The sequence below is a fragment of the Ischnura elegans genome, chromosome 6 (genome assembly GCF_921293095.1).
Source record: "Ischnura elegans chromosome 6, ioIscEleg1.1, whole genome shotgun sequence".
Classification (NCBI taxonomy): domain Eukaryota; kingdom Metazoa; phylum Arthropoda; class Insecta; order Odonata; family Coenagrionidae; genus Ischnura; species Ischnura elegans.
Window position 1 is genome coordinate 49,619,174 of NC_060251.1, and position 20,366 is coordinate 49,639,539.

At 38.4% G+C, this 20,366-nt stretch overlaps 2 protein-coding genes across 3 annotated transcripts; one reads left to right on the forward strand and one right to left on the reverse strand.

Moving 5' to 3' along the window:
- Positions 1-8,839: 8,839 nt before the first annotated feature.
- LOC124160630 (mitochondrial import inner membrane translocase subunit Tim23) lies at positions 8,840-17,821 on the reverse strand. 2 transcript variants are annotated; one of them, XM_046536537.1, is made up of 5 exons: positions 17,677-17,821; positions 17,137-17,386; positions 15,154-15,323; positions 10,014-10,125; positions 8,840-9,428 (listed from the first exon to the last, which is right to left on the reverse strand). In XM_046536537.1, exons 1-5 carry the CDS (start codon positions 17,741-17,743, stop codon positions 9,413-9,415), a joined length of 615 nt encoding a protein of 204 aa, XP_046392493.1. In that variant the 5' UTR covers positions 17,744-17,821; the 3' UTR covers positions 8,840-9,412. The 2 variants fall into 2 exon arrangements, with proteins under 2 accessions (XP_046392493.1, XP_046392495.1); XM_046536539.1 differs by having other exon boundaries at positions 17,137-17,371; positions 17,677-17,817.
- Positions 17,822-18,109: 288 nt separating this feature from the next.
- On the forward strand, positions 18,110-20,005 carry LOC124160629. Its single transcript, XM_046536536.1, has one exon. It carries the CDS (start codon positions 18,753-18,755, stop codon positions 19,851-19,853), a length of 1,101 nt encoding a protein of 366 aa, XP_046392492.1. The 5' UTR covers positions 18,110-18,752; the 3' UTR covers positions 19,854-20,005.
- Positions 20,006-20,366: the final 361 nt, after the last annotated feature.

Sequence of the window (20,366 nt, forward strand, 5' to 3'; positions counted from 1 at the left end):
TACCCACATTTGAAGATCACTTTTTACATAATTCATCCCATATATAAACTGGTAATTTTAAAGTAAGAATATAAAAAATGCGTTTCGTTCAAATACATAATAAAATTAAATTCCCTTTGAGTCCTCAACCTAAGCATTTAGGGTGACAATTTGGTGGCAGGAGGGCAAAAATATTTTTCTAATAATCACCAATTCAATGAAAGTGAAAATCAAGATGAAATCGGTCATTTTGTAATTTTCACATTTTCATGAGGCAATTAAATAAAACTTATTTAAATACTCCGGGTAAAAGTACCACAATATCTAAATTTAACCTATAAGCAATTTTATGTATTACACATCCTTACTCGTACATTTAATATTTTAGCACTCCATTGACAAATTACAAACTACGCAGCCACGGTACAACGATATGAATAGACACATATTCAAACCATTGGGGGTAGATGGGCCAGAGTGCACTCCTCCAATTGCCCAATTTTAGCCACGGCGCTAATGCTTGCCACTCCCAAGTTAAACATTGAAATTACGCCACAGTCCGACAGCTGTACATAGACACTTTCAGGTCGTACACATCGTCACACTCATCGTTCACCCATCGTCCATATTATCTTATTCGCTCCCACCTCCCTGCGTTGCTCAACCCTCTCCCCCGTTTCATAAGAAGTGCTGCATCCGAAACTCCGCGGCAGCGCCCCTCGAGACGGCAGCGGGAGGCGGGCTCGAACGGAAATAGGATTGACAACTTGCGCGCACGTCTCCCTTCCCCTCGGATCAGAAGCCCAAATGTCACATACGCGACGCATGTTAACGGCGCTTGTGCGTTGGAACGTGGCTTCTCTTGGGAGGATACACGGATATAGACGTCGGACAATTTGCAGCTTCGCTTCCGACTTCTTTGTAGAGAGAACTGTGGAAGGGCGCGAAATACGGTAACACATCGGCCGCGGATAGTTGCGGCGGCAGAGACGCATCAACGGCAGGGGCGGATGAAGTTAAATCTTCTTTATTTTAACAGACGTCTAACGGATCATTTGGTACGTCCTAAGTCCGCCGATTGTAACAATTAAATGATTAAATAGTGCTATGTACATGGGGACATGTATTGTGTAAAAAATGGTATTTTGAGGGCTTTTTAAATTTTTTTGTACATACTTGGTATTTTGTTTTGTGTATATTTTTGTGTGTGAGGTAACTTATCAACCAAGCTGGTACTTTGCATTTTATATGTTTGTCTTGATGTACTTTCTGATTTTATGTTACCACCCGTAGTCGACTTGTAACAATTTATTTAATAATAATAAATAACAATAAAATGGCGCGGGAGACCAGAGGTATTATTTGGCGGCGAGGCCCGACACGGCGTCCACGCAGAGGGTCTCTTCGGCATGAATTATACACTGACGCTTGAAAATTAAGATCCAAGGAGTAAATAGTCCAAAATTAAGGTAAAATTTTGAGTGTGCATCCTATTACTGAGTACATTCCAAGGTTTACGATATACTTTTCAGCAGACTAGGCCTCTGCGCCCGTGTCGGATTAGTGGGGAATGGCCGCCTCCCTAATTTCCGGAAATGTTGAAAAGATGGCAATCTTAAAAGTGGCTCTCCAAAGAAAGTTTTAATTTCACTATCTTAAAAAAAAGCACTCTTTAAATTGATAGATGAATATCTAAGACCCACTAGTTAATACACATCACACCTCAGGTGGATTATCGCTTATATGTGCTGCATATTATTTGCGCTTTGGAAAATGATGGACTGGCCCTCAAAAAAAGCGAAGTTAATCCGCCCCTGGTCTGCACCACGAAGTGCCGGCGGCGCACACCCGCACGTATACATAATCGTGCCCTGAGCGCTGAAATGTCCACTTGCAGAGAACGCGAACCCCTGACCCCAGCTATAGGAAGCTAGGGATTAACCTCAATACTACCGAGGCCCGCATCTTCGGCCGAAGACAGATGGAGAAGGTAACTGGATATAAGCAAACATGGGAAGCGATTCACTATTTCATAAGGCACCTGAGCAATATGCCGCATCTATCAACAAAACCACGATTTTTGCTGAAGATACTCTCATACACTTATTGCTATAGGGGTTAGATGGTATTTTCTAGTCAATATCTTGCACAATATAGACGAATAAGTATGGCAATTGATTCAAACCGAAGGTTGGTTTGGGTAGGTAGGGGTAGAGCCAGTGGCGGATACATATGAGGGGCGTGCAGCCCCCCTTGAAGGGCCGCCCACATTGCCGAACCATAATTGTAACTTTATTACATCATAAGGCAGCATTTTATTGTATATGCGTACAATCAGTTTAAATAAATCTTTCTTAAACTATGCATATCACCTGATTATTTTTTTTTATTGCGATAAAAGTAAAGGTAGCTCAAGATATCTTTTATGCCCCCCCCCCCTGAGTTTTTCTGTATCCACAATTGGGTAGAGCTCACCAGCTATAGCATTACTGTTTAGAGATACTATCTGTATAACCCTATATCCTCCACTCCAAAAGTTTCCCTCTTCAAATCACTTCATTTCACAGATTCCTAGTATATCCAGATTCACCATTCAGATTTAAACCTTATGGTTCAGTCAGTCAGCTCAGTAATCAGTGTTCCGCAGATTCCAAGGGATCTCACGTTCCATGCACCTATCCTTAATTTCTACTTACCTTTACTTTATAAAAATGTTATCATCCCTACAGTGATATGAGTGTTGCTGAGCTTACCATCATGGTCTCCACTTTCACTTACAGGTAGAGGAGCTGCTGCGTTCTCCTCCAGATGATGGGAAGCACAGTTAATCTGAATCGGGAGTCTACCTTTCACAAATCACATTCTCTTCACAAGTTTTGGTATCATTTACATGGCCAACCTTACCCAAGGGAAGACCAATACCACCTCGGATTGCCATAGCACAAATATTACAACATATGATTCTCCAGTCAGCCCCAGATGTGTTGTCATCCATGGGGCATTCAATTGCATTTTTTTTAAAGTTATCACTTCTGTCTCTGATGGGCAGAGTAGTCAGAATTTCTCAGGGAAATAAGCTAAATTAGGTCAACCTACCATCCACAACCCAGTGGATGCACTTGGTGGCTTTAAGTTTATCCGCAAGTCAATAAGACCATTACTAGACAAACAATAAGAGCATTTAAAATAAGGATTAGTGTGAACAACTGTATCAACTTCATCCATTCAAATGATGTGATAATTCCCTTATAACATTTGAAAATATAAATTTTTTGCTTGTGAAATATATCTTTCTGTGGCTGTAGATTAAAATAAATGCAATATGTAACTGTGCACAATGGCTCATATGGACATTATAAAAATTACAAGTCCTACACCTTAAATACTCCTCAAGATGAACTAAACAGCACGAGAGTACTCTTTCGCTTGATGATAGATCATGTATTTCCTACTCTAGCAAGTTTCTGAAAATCTGAGTTGGTGAGTGTGAGGGCCACGTTGATTCAATATGGAATTACCCAGCATGCTTTTTGCAGTAGGTTGTGAAGAATGGGCAATAACAGCAGCATATAAGCTTAAGGTTGGAAGATTTCCGCATGAGGTGAGATATGAATAAGAATGAAGGTAAAATGGATACACCATGTGAGTAATGTGGATTTTTTAAGACAAGTAGGAGAGAGAAGTCTCATGAAAACCTTGGGAAAAAGAAGAGAAAACTGAATAAAAGACATGGTGGTATGATAATAATACATAAATAAACATTGAAGGATAGATGGAAAGGAAGAAAGGCACAGGAAGACCTTGGTTGGGATATTTAGAGCAAGGGGAGGAGGACTAGAAACAGAAGAATTATGTTAGCATTTAAAGACTAGTAGAGAGGAGAATTGATTATAGAGCTACATGTCTAACCAATCTAAAGTTGGCTGACTGATGATGAATGTGGCCTTTATTTTCCACGCAAAATTAAGACTAAGAAGTCTTCTCATACATTTACCTTGGTTGATATGCATTTAAATCAAACCCCTGGATAGTGAAAACCCACCTTTGCATAGTGAAAACACATGCAACCTTTGGATTAGCTGTTGAGGGCTTCAACTGCCACCACCAAGACCGGCCAATGATAAGGGAGGAAATTGAGGCATAAATCAGCGATGTTTGAAATGATGAGGCCTACTTTCAGAAAGAAAGTTGCAGGTATTGGTTGAAACATTAGGTACTAGAAGCCACAAATGAATGCAAAATCCAAACTCTTCTCGTTCGGAGCCCATGACAGCCTGAGTTCACATTCGTACCCAATCATATAAAAGAGGTGCCGGTCCATGGTTGCTCCACTAGCATTTGCCTCTTTGCTCAAACAACACTTTCGTAAAGGAAGAGGAGTGTAGGAGCAGCAGCCAGTAACGGCCTACAACGATGTTTTCCCTGTTTTTTTCTCATTCTGTTAGGGTATGAACACGAACTCAGGCAGTGATGTGTTACAAACTGGGAGAGTTCCGGTTAAGCATTCATTTGCAAGCCTCTATTAGATACTCTACATGAGATACATGGCATGAGGATTAATCGCAAGAAGAACAAAACTATGCAGTTTTGGAAAGCATCAATAGCTGGGAATATGAGGCTTAACCCAAAAGTAGATAAAAACAATCTAGGACAGGAAGAGCAATTAAACTATTTGGGAAACATATTATATCAAAATGGCCACAGCAATAAGGATGAAAAGAAGAGATTTGCATTAGCCAAGGTGTGTTATTGATAAGGAAACAGCTAATGAAAGAATTGTTGAGTCAAGGTGCACAAAAAAGTGTAGTACGTCTTTTCTGGAATAAATTCTCTCTGTGGTGCTTAAACATGGATGCTAAGGAAGGATGTCGATAAAACGACTAAACATGACCCACAGACGGGTGCAGAGAAGACTGGAGACGTTAAACAGGACAGAGAGAAAAAGGAAAAATGAAAAGCAAGACATTGTGGTCAAGGAGAGTAAATGTCCAGAAGAGATATGGTGGCTTCAGAATATCTGCATGGAGCAATGGCAAAGTGGGAAGGGCATTTTAAAAACTGTGTAACAGGGTAATGTTAGGTAAGTGGGGAATGGGGTGTAAGTGAAAGGGAGTTATATGTAAAATGTAAGAAAGTAGACCTTATTGTGAGTCAAAAAGGGAAGTTGCATTAGTGAAGAAAGACCGGCCAGGTTAATTTGCAAAATGCTCCATATCTTAATCAGTAGAAAACCTAAGTTAAAAATAAGGTCATACACAATTCTAAAAATCTGGGCAACCATTTAGCATGAAAACTGGAATTTTGGCACTTCTGTTAGATTTATGTTTCAGCAGTGAAGAGCCATTTAATATGAAATAGTATACATGTACAAAGTCATATTATTAATAGAAGAGCCATGTGCATGTGTTAGAAACCTAGCAAAGACAGGTCCTAAAAATTTTGAGACAGTCGAGAAACAGATGTATTCCACAGCTGGAGTAAAATGACAGATAAGCATTACTTTGATGAATAGAGGTGGCAAAAAAATTGATAATATATGCTAGCCATGGATTATTACACTCAGAATTCTCGCAACATTGCTCATTTCTCTGAGGAATCATGCACAGCAAGTATGAATTATGCTCACTCTGAGTGATTTGAAGGAACATGGCTCATCATCGGATCTAGAAAATGTGAGAAATTTACATTCTCATTGAACAATTAGCACTTATGGGATATTCAAATCCTATTTTGTAATATTAAAAAACAATCACAAGGATATTGCATTTGACTTATTGTTTACAAAGATCAGTTTGAAAGAAGCTGAAATTCATCAGTTTCCTTAACGGTACATTACTAAATTTCAGAGGATACAACATTGAAACCTCTATCCATAATAATTTTACGCTCTTCAATGCAACAGTGGTATTAGAATTCATTTGTTCCCACGTTACAGCAAGGTCAATTATCTTTTTAAGCCTACGTCAACTATGTAATCGTTCGGTAAATACCGCAGAACCCAATTTTCGATATCTTGCGCACACTGACGATGCATTAACAGCTTTAGTCTGCAATAATATGCAAGTTTTTCCATAACTTAACGGAGCACAAGCTCATGTGACACCTTTTATTAACTTATTATCTACCAACTCATCTACAAAGTATGGATGACCTAAATTAATTACAATATTTTATCGATGATCGCTGATTGTGAACTATAGGCGCGTGACGTCCAATCACTAATTTTAAGAAATAATCAAATTACTTTAAGAACGTTGGCGGACACATCGTCACATGAATCCCCGATTAACCTATATTTGCATTCAATTTATTGGTCAAAAAGTATAATTTACCATAATACGCTAATTTCAGAAATGATGTTCTACTTCCTTTCAATTTAGCCTTACCTGCCCACAGGATTTCTGCAATGCTGCTAGGAAGCTTCAGCATTAGGGATGCGCGGTATTGTTCCTCGCCCAGTATCTTCAGAACTAAAACCCCGAAAACCTTATCCCCTTATACTTACACCTCCACTTCGAACATGAACATACGTATGCATGTTCATAACTTCGAATGTCTTGTTGCTAGTGATGAGCGATATATCGCTAACTGTGATTGAATCACCGTTACTGACAAGTAGCAGTCACTGTCGGTGATTCAATATTCGAAATCACCGTGATCGGTGATTCGGTGATTCAATCACTGGATTCGGTGATGATAGCGCTGGCTACTAACAAGTGATATGCGATATATCGCCACCTGTGATTGAATAGAAGTAGCCGATCACTGCCGGTGACAAAATCACCGAATGCTCGAAATCACTGCCCGTCACTGCCGGTGATTGAATCACCGAATGCTCGAAAATCACTGCCGGTGACTAAATCACCAAATACTCGAAATCACTGCGACTGTGAATACGGTGAAGTTAGCTTCGGCAGCTACCATGATGCTACCAACAGTAAAATAACGACGTCTTATTCATATTTAATGATAAATAAGACATTCTGTGCGAAATATACAGCTGAAGCTTTGAATTATGATGGTTTGATTATAAATACGTACAAAAAATGATTGCCCCTTATCAATTCTTCTACCACATCAAATTTACTTTATTGTTGTAATATAAACTCGGAATCAGAACTATTCCCTCAAAAAAATATTTTGTCTAATTTTACAACTTTCTATAAGTTTATTTGTTCCTATTGAGAAGAGCTCATTCCTTGGAATTGGACAAAGTAGCAGGAATAGCAGCGCCACAAATCACCGATGACTTTAAAGAGTGATTCACCTCGGTGATCGCAATCACAGTTAAGAATCACCGTTACTGATGAGTAGCAGTCACAGGTAACGAAGTGATCCGAAAATCACAGTTCCGCTCATCACTACTTGTTGCTTGCACCGCCATTCATGTCGAGTCCAAATCGATAGTTGCGATATTTCTCATCGAACAAACGAGCGGACAACTCTAGTTACCTCCACGCGAGACGTTTAACCGAATAATTTTCTGTCAATCTGACCAAATAAAGTAAATATTGCTCCAAAATGACTTCTCCAAGGTCTCTCGAGCCTTTGCATTCTAATTTTAATAAAATCGATAGTTTTGACGTATTACGTATCGAATTACGATTTCCGCGCGACATTCGAAAAAAATACTATCGACAGAGGCTTATTTATTTTAAAATGATCTCATCGCAACATGAAATAAATAAATTTTTTAACTATTTTCAGGTATATGACAAAAATTTGCTAATATTCGAATTATACGCAGCAGGAGAAGGTTGTTAATGAGCTTTTCTATTTCAATGAGAACAGAGACATGTTCATTTCTTAAAGTCTGCCTCGATAACGAAAGCTATTCTATAATATTGCCTGGATTCCAAAATATGTAATTATTTCTGAACACAAAAGTTGCTATTCTTCAGTTCATGAGGAAGCATTGACAAATCTAACTGTAAATGACGTGATCATTTTTTTCTGTCTGGGACTTGTAATAGCTTCTCAGGGACTGTGAATATGATAGAGGAATTCTCTGGATCAATCAGTAATCTTCAAAATCCTTTTCCAACAATTTTTGCCATCCTCATCAGGTTTGCACTTGATTCTTTAGAAGGGAGAATATTGCATAACATTTGTCTTCTAGGATCTAGGTCAGGTTATGCAATAAATCAACGAAGAAAGTAAATGCATAAATAAATGAATGCAAGAATTAACAAGAAATGCACCACATTAAAAACCAGCTCGTGCATATGCGGGAACAGAAAAAAGAACCAGTTCTACTTTGATTCATGGATTTGCCGAACCCCATAAGTTAGACAACTCATTACTCCCTCTCCCTAAGAAGTGCTTACATAAAACTTGATAATCCCTCAACTAATAGTCCCTAAAAATATATTTTTCATGAAATGCACCAGGAAATTTTACCTCTCATCAACTACAGCACAAATAAAAAATGTTAGTAGCTGAAGAATGTCATGCCTTTACTTTTGTAACAATAGAATAACAAAGCACACTAACAACCAAACAATTCTTCATAGTAGGCTATTTTCGGAAAAATTACATTTCAAAAATTTCTTGATTTGAACTGCAAGTGTTAATTTTACCAATTGGACTTGCTACATAGAAATACAAAATTTTGACAACTCGAGGAATTTTCCAAGAATGTCAACTTAGTCAGCAGTAACTTGCTACATGCATCAATCCAAGAAAGCTTCAAGTGGTGAATTACACAACTGAGGTAGATATTAAGTTTCCAACAACAGCAACGACTGGGTCATAGTGTGCAGATGAACTCCTCATAATTTTGCCTCCATCTTCTCTCAAATAAAAGAGTTTAGCACACAGGTTTCTCTTAAAAGGAAAATGAAATAAATCTCACAGACAATTCTGCATTTGCCACTGTTTATTGAAGATCCGGATCTATTGGGCGACTATTATCTTTGACCAAAGATTTTGAGATAAATCTCTCAAGAATCAACAACAAAAAAAGCTGCACAGTGCAGTTTTTCAACAACAGACTAAACTCCCATAAAGTGATCCTTCCAGCAAATTGCATTTTACTTATTTAGCCCTGGGACAAAGAGTAACAGGCTCACAGACCAGAGATCTGTAATCGGACAGAAATTTAGTTGTCATTCACTGGAACATCGTTGGTGTACCTGCCACCAATGAAGGAGACAAAAAGAGCAAAATACCACTTAAAAGAGGATCAGACATGAGAACTATATTAAAATATCCTTTGCTATGTACACAGGCAAGAGGCCAGAGTTCTTTTGCCAACAAAGTTATTCAGTCCCATTTGATGGCCAAACACTCACATCCTTGCAACTGGTCCAGATACAGAAGAGACACGGTAGTAACAACTGTCATCACTGGAAATGGCTTCATCACACTTCACAGCACACTTGATTTCTTCGACCTCATTGCTCCCACCCCACAAGGAAAGACATTGGGAGTCCTATTCACCTCTAGATCTGTTTACCCAAGAGCAAAAGCAGTGAATAAGGATGACAGTTCACAAGCAGTGAAAGAATATAAAGAATGTTTGCTTACTCTATATTCACAAAAAGTATGTCATTTATCATGTTGAAAAGAGCATCTAATGTTAGTGCAGCATCATATAAAATTTATTTTTTTAATAAGTCTGAATTTCTAACGGAAAATATTTTAAAACAAAAAACAAGGATAGTCAATTCTAAAATGAAAAAAAAAAAAAAAAATTGCAAACAAAAATAGGAATGCCTTTTCAAATATAACTACTATCTCCAGCATTGAGCTATCAATTTCTAATATCTACATGTAGATATATTCATAATAGAGAACAGTGGCAAGAACAGAGTGGACCTAAAGCTCAAGGCCTACTGGCTGGATTCCTTCATAGCCTCGTCTACTTGGAATAATGCAGCTTTGGCTTTGGTTTCAATCCACAATTACTCAGCAGCATGAGCACAACATATTTTTCTTTTGCTAGCTGTACTCCTTCCAAGAAGATACCCCGGCCTCCAGCTTACTCTCACAGATATACACAATCCCATCTTGATTTTAAATTAAATCCTTACGCAGGGTTCATCTGCCGGAATTGCTGAATCCTATCTCTTGACATCCACAAGGAATACAAGGCCGCAATGCCGAAGCCAATTCCTCCTCCTACCGCACATTTCCTAAGACCCGCTGAAATGAAAAAAAAAACCTCTTAAGAGCAGTTCTGAAAGGTAATATTTCATGAATTATTGCTATGCATGGGTAACCTAGCTATCTTAAAGCTTCCACTCTTGATATCTGTTATAAAAAAATAAAATTTCAATCCATACATAATAATTACAAACCAACACAGGTTCCACTATAAATTTCCATAATGTTATACCTAAGATGATCACTTACAGTACTCTAAAGAGCCATCAAAGAATGGGTCTTTTAGTTGCCCTAAGAAAGCTTTCGCTTTCTGCATTCTTTTGCCAATAAAGGTTTTTGACCTAAGCTTTATCTACCTTTGCAATTTACTGACGAAGAACTCTTTAAAATTTTTTGAATCTTTAACCCTTTTATTGCCACCTATCGATATTTCGGTCCTCGCTGGTTGAGCGTAAACTGCCAGGGCCCGACTTATTTGACTTTTTTCATGATTGTGGTCTTTTCAACGGCTGTAATTTAAGTAAACCCTCATAATCTATGCATGGTTATAAGATAAAAACATATCTTAAGTATTGGGAAAAAATGTAAAGTATTAGTACAGTGCAACCTCGATATAACGACACCCTACGGTGCACTAATAAACACTCGCTATAGCGAATTGTTGCTATACCGGAGATGGAGCAAATAATAGCCAATATACCTGTTGCGAACAGATACACAGGAACAGGAGTGGTGCGGCGACAGATAAACATCTATCCGATAAACGTAAGCATAAATCCAGGCGAAAGGCGATGTTTTTTGCATCACTAAATTTCCTTACTCAAATACTATTCAAACAATTTATAAGCACCGCACTGAATAAAAATCATGCAAAGCATTGTTTCGTCAATCATTATATTTATCGAACGACAGTTTACCACATAAATTTGAGACTGAGCACTCCATTAACTTCATTTCTAACAGATCGCTAGCAATTACAGAGGTTAAGGAGTCTCGATGAAAGTCTTCCGGCGGTGAAACCCTCGCTATGGCGAGAGCCAACACCGAAAGGGTCTCGTAAAAACGAATTTTTTAACACGCTTATTATAGGGTCAATTGACGGTGCATCGGCTATCTCTCGTAATAGCGGGGGTGTCACTATAGCCCGTACTCGTATTAACGAGGTTCCACTGTATATAAAATTAAATAGCTGAAAATTTTGAAAATCTGAAATGTTGCAAATTCCAGAAAATACCCTTGGCAGTCTTCGCACATCCCACCTGAAATGGGCTGGCAGTAATAGCGTTAAGAATGCCTTTAATCATACATTTTATGAATTCGATAGGATTTTTCTCATAACTTGAACCCTTGCTCAACAATGCATCATTTCCACTGATGCCACTGCATCCAGGGAAAAAAATCTGCGTTGCCTGCATCCAGGTAACTGATCTCTTTGCCAGAAATACTGTTAATATGGTGCATCTGGTGCAACGCATTTTGCATTTTCCATCTTATACGTAGCAGTGCCGGTAGTTGAGATATCTGGTCAGAGGCTAGTAAAATTAATGAAACCACGATTTCTGTAATTGTATTAAGCCCAGGCGCATATCGCGAAAGTCCATCCCTAGTAAAATTTGGGAAACAAAATTGTTTGCTGAATGAAACACCATGACAAAATCTCATGATTTTACCAATACCATCTTTACAGTAATATTTTGAATGCCGAAGTTTGATATTTCCTTCTCAGGAGTATTCAATCATTGACCGCTTAATTATTAATAATGTGATAAACCATGATGTAAGTTAAACACCAGATCTCTCCTTATGACTCTGCAATTATTATCCTTTCTGGAGCTTATTGTTTAGGCATGAGGAAGTCCCATATTCCTCCACGCATTTCATGAGAATGTTACCTAACCTTTAATTGCTTAGTACTGTGAAGTCATATTGAAAGAAATAAATTTGAATCTGTAAAATCATTCTGTTGTAGCTAATATAATAGTACAGAATCAAGAAACCACTGGGTTGAGGGACCTGTAGCTTCATGAAATTCTAATGGAGTGACTAATGGGAATATATATCTGCAATACAATCATACACAGGAAATTTAGGTGCATGGTATTTACTATTATTTTGTGACAATCTTCTTGAATTTGCTCACAAGTCAACACAATTGCAGATTACCTAATCACTAATCCTTTAGGATACCGTGGATGTAAAAGTTCCCTAAGTCTATGGTTCCCGAAGAAGTATTTCAATTTTACTTCGATGTTAATGATACAAAAAGCATCATCTCTGTGAATTTTATGGAAAAGCATTCCATGAGGGCTCCAGATCAGAAAAATGCAGTAGCTTTTCTGGGAAATGTGTAACTGCCGGAGCATTTGATAAAGGTAGCAGCTTCTTTTACAGAGATACCTCTTTGCCAACCATTTCACAATGAAGTTTGAATCATACAATCACTTTTTCCATCCCTCTGAGTGATAGATTTTCAGAGACCAAAGAAATGATCCCTCAACCTATCATTTTCTGAATCACATGGTCAACTCTATCATCCCTTGTTCCATTTCTTATTCTGTCACTTTCCGATTTACCACTGTCGTTCAATTATAAGCCAAGCGTGGCTTTACAATCACTGTTAGTGGCCATGCCTTCCGTAGGCTGAAGAACGGTGCCTGCTATGATTTGGGGGCATCCATAAATTACGTGATGCACTTAGGAGGGGGAGGAGGAGGCCAAGCTGAATCTCACCCAATCCCTCGAGGGGGAGAGGGAAGGTCCTGATAAGTGTCACCTGATTTTTTATTCCGAAAGAAACAGTGTAAAATTACGATCTTAGTAATCTTAAATACTGGTCTTAACTAACCTTAAATGAAAATAATTAAACAATCAATAACAAATGTAATGCAATGAAGCATAGATTAATGTATTTACACCAAAAATAAGTATTTTGAACAATCTCTTGCAAAATTAGAGGGAGAGGAAAGGGGGTTGAGCCAATTCTCACAATAACTCACTAACCTTTTCAGTATGGTGCAGTTCTCGCCTTAGCATAACCACTGTACTGAGACCCGAGAGATTCTTCCGTCCCCTCTGTACAGAGCATTTTTGCAGGGCATTTGTGAAGAAGGGTGTCGCGGATTATCATCCACTCTCAGCACCAACCTTTTCCACCTCACATGACTAATGGACATCTACAATGGACTGAGCTACGGAAAACAAAATGTTCCGAGAGATGGAAAAAGTGGTGGGGTTTTCATCCTATCGTGGAAAATGATGGATGGAACTGTCTCTTGAAATGGGTGGAAAAAATTAGTGCCCCAAGCATGATAGCAGGATGCTTACAACACTGAGGCCATTCAGTAGTCTTTATATCAGATATGTCAATTGCTTTTCACAAGTAGAAGTTCTCCAAACCCTTCCTAATGGTCCATGTTCCAAAGCTGGGATTACAAAAAGCAGTTCCATGAGAGTAGTAAAAGACTTTGCATTACATTCTCCAGTTGGTCATTAGGTGGGCAACCCGAACCGCAAAGCCCGAATCTTGAATGATCTCTACAGACTAGCTGTTTGATTGTTTATTGCTAATAAGGTTAATTCAATGTAGTTTTTCCAAAATACTTACTTTTAAGATTATCTGGGAATACTAATATCAACTTTAAAAAATTAAAATTAGCAATTGTTTATTATTTACAGCTTCAAATGGGATAGTAGGATTATTTATGTCTTTGAATGGGATTCCATCCGATCAGAGGATTTGATGATTACTGATAATTTTCAGTTAAAAGTAGTGAAAATGAGATGGAATTTGCAACAGGTGGACATTGAAAAATACGGAGGGAAAAATATTGATGTTCTAGTCATATTGTAAATATTTTGTACCATTTTCTTCCCATTTACAGGTGGTATCATTAAGGTTACTTTCAAGCCTTATCTACTTTTGCGATTTACAGATGAAGAACTTTCACAAAATAATATGTGCTGCAGTGTTACCTATACATGTGTAACCTATCTATTCAACAGAAATATCGTTAATTAGAAATACATCTGGCCGCAAGCATACCGGATCATCAATCTTCTACTTTAGCTTTAATTTCACACTGAGTTAACCCCAGGAGACATATACTGCCTTGAGTTAGATAATTTGCCATGAGAAAATTCTTCCGACCAGATATTATTTCATGGTTGCCACATTTCTAAAAACCAGGCCCAACTTCATCCACAGAACGACATGTACAAGTAAATTTAAAAAATAGTGGGTGGCAGATAATGTAATTTACAAAATGATCCCACATTTCAGGGTAAATGTAACACAGTAAACCCCCGATTATCCGGGCTAATGATGGGGAGAGACGGCACAAATAACCCAAACTTTCACTTTAATGCCTTGTCATTTTAATAATTCACGTAAAACAAACAATATATTATTATTTATACAGTTATTCTGTTATTTTTTAGTGCTTCCCGGACTCGTTGAGTGTTTTCTTTGACAGTCCGCAATCTTTTTAACGGAGATAACAAGGTTGTACTCGTATTATTACAGCTCCATTTAAGTAATGGTTTGGAAAACCATGCATTGGCGGCTACGTGATCACGGATACGGAAAAGTGGAAAACTGCTTCAAAACCACTGTGCAACATCAGAAACAATACTTTCAGGCGCCATGTCATCACGCCACGTAGTCGCGTCTCGCACAAGTTGCCCAGGTTGCAACTACTGCGGGTCATGTATCCATGACCACGGAGCATGATCGTGCACTTCCGAGGCTTGGAAAACAGGAAAACGGAGCTCCCGTGAATGCAGCTAGCGCACAATCGCTTCCGTTTAACAAAAGGGAATCTAATGGAAATAATGAGTCCGGTGTATCCTAGCATTAATGCCGTAATTCCGATGATTTTGCGCACGGTTTATTTTTTACAAATATTGCTGAAAATATTGAGCGAGAATGAAAATCATGCACGGATATACCGCAGCCGGATAATCGGGAGTCTGCTGTAGTTCGCATAGATGTGTAGCATACCACAGGAATTACATTTATTACACCTCTGAACACTTCCATGCTTACAAAAAAGACAATCAAGTAAATACCTGATGATTTATAGAGGAGGCCTGTCGCTGTAGCTGCAACAACTGTGTTAGCTTCATCATCTGTTCCTCTGGCCCAAGATAATAGTACACCAAAACTACTGTACATTACAGCTAATACTCCTAAAGTATTGGCAGATGCAGCTCCTTGTTTCATCACATAATTTAGAAGCCTGAAAACAAACATTAATAAATTGTAATTAAATTTAAACACTTTCAACATTAATTATAATTAAGTCTTAATATTTTGGCATCTTATAATCAGGTACATGGTTAACCACACTATGTCCTCTTCCCAAAAATATTTTGTTGAAGAAAATAAATAGAACCTTAAAATTTAAAATAAATACACGTGTGTGAGCAACAATAAAATATTCATATGATTATTGCTACAGCCAAAATGAGCATGAGAAATATTTTATAACCTACAAATTGAATATCTATGCTATAATCCAGTTTCCTATGCTCCTTGGAGATTTTTGTTATTTCCAACAATCTCTGCATCTTCAAAATAGTTGACTGTACAAGAAATGGGAGGATTATTAAGAAATATCTCCAACAATATAAGAGAAAGTTATATTGCCAGAGTTATTCCAAGCAATACCTTAATAAGACCGTAAGCATTTACTTTAGTTAATGCAATGTTTTGGCTTACTGTAAAGATAATACACACTCATCTTTCTCCTATAAGACAAGGACTTTCACAGAGGGTATGCAGCAGAAATCATTTCCTCATTATTCTACCCCTACCAAACTTTTCTATCAATATACAATACAGAAGTTTAAAATTTGACCTAAAACCTATGAATGGTTTTTAAATTTTTAACAGTTTATGAGCTGTCTTTTTAGAGGATACAACAAATATTCTACCTCCATGAAAAACTGTTTCAATGATACGGAATTTAAAAAATCATGAATTTCACAACTGACTCGTCAAAAGTTACTGAGCAGTTTCTGTTTATGTAGAAATTTGATATGATAATGTCTTTATTTTTCTGTGTATGGAAATGGAAAAATCAAAAAAATGCACTAAAGTTGCACCCCCTACCAACAGAGGTCAGCTACAAACACTTAATTACCATTTAGATTTCCATTAAATCAAAATTCTGAAAAAGGTCAACAGTATAGCAGAGATTTAATATTTACATTACATTGGCCATCATTAAAAATCTCTGAGCTAAAAAGTAAAACTACCCCTTACAAAATATTTCATGAAAAATTGTAAATCATGGTTAGCTTTTGAATGCAAATGCTTTTATATCATATGAAACACGTGAAAAACAAAAAATGTCACCTAAAGGCCTGTTTACACGGTACATTAACACGTACGGGTTAATGTCTAAATGTATGAACGCGAGAATGAACGCCAAAATGCACCGTGTAACCACCCAACTTGTGCAAATGCATGCACAGAAAATAGAACCTGTTCTAATTTGGTTCATGCATTCGTACATGTTCCGTTCCGGTCCACAAAAATCATTCACGCAAACGTACATTAACTCGTACGTGTTAATGTATCGTGTAAACAGGCCTTAAGACTAGGCACAGCACTAAATGAAAGGCTACTAAAAAGTAGATATTAAGTCAAAGGATGACTTTCAATATGACAGAGGTGTACTTTGATAAGATGATAACAATTTGTACAAAATTACACATCTAATTATAATTGATATTACCACATTCTTACCAAAATTATACAAAAAAGTGTTCAAAAACGAAGACAAAACAAATAAGGCCTATTTCCTACCCATAAATGGCTTATCAGTTCAAGTTGTGAAATCCATATTGCAAAACCTAATTTCTGGATACAATAAAACAAGGCGAAGGCGCTTGCATTAGCAAACGAATTCATGGCATGTGTCGAACAAAACCGACTACCATGGCAGGTTTAATAAAACTCTTGCGTTCCTCAACAGGCTGAAGCCATCGAGGAAGATCAGTTTCTCGGCTGATATTAATAAAAATCAATAAAGCACGTATTCTTACTGAGTTCTCCTAAGTTTCCCGGTTTGTCCTGCTAAAGAAGTACTTCTAAATCCATTGTATAATCCACCGACTCCACCGATGGCCGCTCCAACCATACATGAGCCTCCAATCTGCGAGAAGGCGAACTCGAAGCGGCCTCTCTGTCTTCCAGCACCTTCAGGAAATATGAATTCTGGCTGGCTCTGCTGTAAATACGCTGGATCGAAGTTTAGATACGGAGAGAGCGGCGCCAGACCTTGTGGAGAATGAACTGCATAAAATAACACACAGATGTATTGAATTATGCATACGACTAAATAATTTTTATTAGAGGATAATATCACTACGATTCCAACGAAATGCATCCTATAATATGAACTCATATCCACTAATTTCACAAACATGATCAGTCATTAACAAAAGGTGATGTAACAACAACACCATCAAAGGAAAGGAGGGAACCCGACGTTCTCACATGGAACATTCGTCAAAATAATCGGCGAGATAACAACAAATAACTTAGCCAATGATAGACGACAGATGAAGAAAATAGTAAGTTACCTGATATGTTCATGCTGGGATCGGCGTTTGAATACATGTTTGGGAATCCTGTATCCTTTTTGTCCATAACAAATTTTTCGTTCTTCGCCAATGACTATCTACACAGGGACATGAGGAAAATTAACATGGAGGAAGGACGGTTGCTTCTTTGTTTTCAGTTAACGAAGTTACCGCTCAGTTAATCAGAGCGCTAGTAGTCATATCTTGAAGCGGACTCTTTAAATATTTTCCCATATGGTACCCTATGGAATTCCCTTCTTTGGTTCGTACTTCAAATGATATAATCATATTATATGTGGAAATAATGAAACTTTATTTGTAAAAATCGATCGAAACGACTTTATGTGACAACTTTAGATACTTTAATGGGAGATGGTCCATCTAGGATTAGGCATCTTATACAATTATGAAAAATTATGAGTAAAATTTTTGTACCTCCATAGATATGAAACGCATCCATAAATTAATAATTCCATCGAAAATAATACAAATAAACTGCTATAATCAAATTGAGCCTGAAGCGTCATCTCGATTAAAAGCAAATATGATTTATCTTTGCCGCCGCTTATCTCCGCGGGCGAACCTCTGTGTCAGCTGGGAACATGGGTACTCGTTGAATGAATCCATCCTCCGTGACGTTCCGATGAGTGATTCGCTTCCGATTACAATTTCACCTAAAATCTTAAATAAAAATATATTGGATCATAATGTTGGAATATGTTACTCAATGATCTTAACCACTTTCACCAAGTATTATTCTCCTGGTCAATCTCCTAAAAGATAGATAACGATAAGGTTGCCCGTGATGCGCGATAAGAACTCTGGTGTTTAGCGACGCCCATTTCTGAGTCACCATCTCCGACTTCTACAGTGTGAAACAGTGCATGAAGAGGAAATTATTATTTTTTGGGCGTCAAAAGTGTTGCGCTTCAAGAAAATGAAGATGCCCTTCATTTTCTACGTAATTAACTTTTCAAAGAACATTGACCAATCAAAAGCTTGCTAGGGATTTCATCACGTTAACTGAGCCGCAGATTTTGCCAAAAATCGCTGCATGAACTCGGATAGGCGTCAAAATGGGGCCTTACACAATAGAGAAATACTTAAGTATTGTTTACTCATTATCAGCGATTTTATCCTTAATCATCATCATATCATCAGCAACAGTGTTCGCGAATTGGTCAGCAACTCTTAACTATCCGTGCATCAATGATGTGAGTGATGGTGTAGGTAGGGATGGATATGGCCTCGGCGTGTTCGCTGCAGGAGACTGTGGGTGCATCTTCTATGGAAAGGCTATGGCTGTCACATCCAGCAATAACTATGGATTTCAAGGAGGCCACACGTCAATCTGCCATTTTGTTATTTTCTCTTCTGTTCCCCTTTTCGTAGTGTCCGTTATACTGGGTGTTTATCATGCCTACAGATTTTGCATTGTGTTGCCACGAAAGTCCAGAAGAGCTCAGCGAATAGTTATGAAGAGTGCGAGTCAACCGCGGATGGAAAGTGCCGACGAAGAAGCTGGAGAAGAGAAAGCCTTGAGGACTAGACCTAGGGGAAGAAGCCCTCAGAGAAAGAAGACCGATCCTGTCAAGAAGAGACCACGTTCTCTGAGCCCTCCCGGTAGGAGACCTAAGTCATCCGCAACTAACGTCAGTATCACATTATCTTCAACGCCGACGAAGAGGCAAGTCGAGTTTGTGGACTCGTTCGCGTGCTGGGCTCCGGTGGCTGTTCTCGCGGCTGTTCTTACATTACTAGCTCTTGCCACGGCCGTAGTTTCATCGGATGGCTGCACTCGAACCTGCAACGAGTGGCGGCGCGTCGCGCTGCGAATGTTGTCGGCAAGCGGTGACCTTGCGCGTGTGGTTACTGCGCGGTTATCTTGTGGTGCCATTTACGATTTCATGGACTATTTGCAGCCTCGTAAAGTTATTCATTACGGGTTTACTTACGAGTTCCAAGGGCCGAATAGTAGAACGATTCGGGAAGGAGAGACAACCATCATAAATACGGCAGCCGCACTCAAAGTCGCTGTTTCCGCAGCCTGGATTAACGTCTTGTTCTGGTTGTGTTTGGTATGCCTCAATGTGAAAATGGCTATCATAAGGTGTAAAGCTATGAAGAATAAAGCGAGTAACAAAGGATCTAATCGCTGTGGGTGTTGTGCAAAATAGACAGGAGTATATCCATTAAATACTTTCATCATTTATTTCCTTTCATAGGCTCAAAGTATGCATAAATCTCTAAAAATGAAAAAATCTGTTTTTTAAGTGTAATACAGTGTTAAATTTGTTTCAACGCTGAAATATACGCAATTACACTACAATTTTTTGTGATTTCCATCCTATTGATAATGAGGCAGCTATTCAATAGATATTGGGATGACAATTACATCAGTTACCGTGTCATATTTGAGAGGGGAAGGGCAGCGAGGTTCGAGAAAAACCCTGTATTGGCGTTAGTGTGCTCTCAGAGATATAAAGGAGACCACCATTTTCCGTACTCTTCTGATGGACAGAGGAGTGCCCTCAATACATCACCCAAGCAAGGATCACATCCAGTTCGAACCTAGGTCCAGAGGGTGAGCTAGACACCACACCCCCGGGCTGGAACTAGGAGTTTTGTCAGGAGGCGGGGGGGGGGCAAAGATTAGTGTTTAGCAAGCCCCTTATCCAATATCCCCCCAC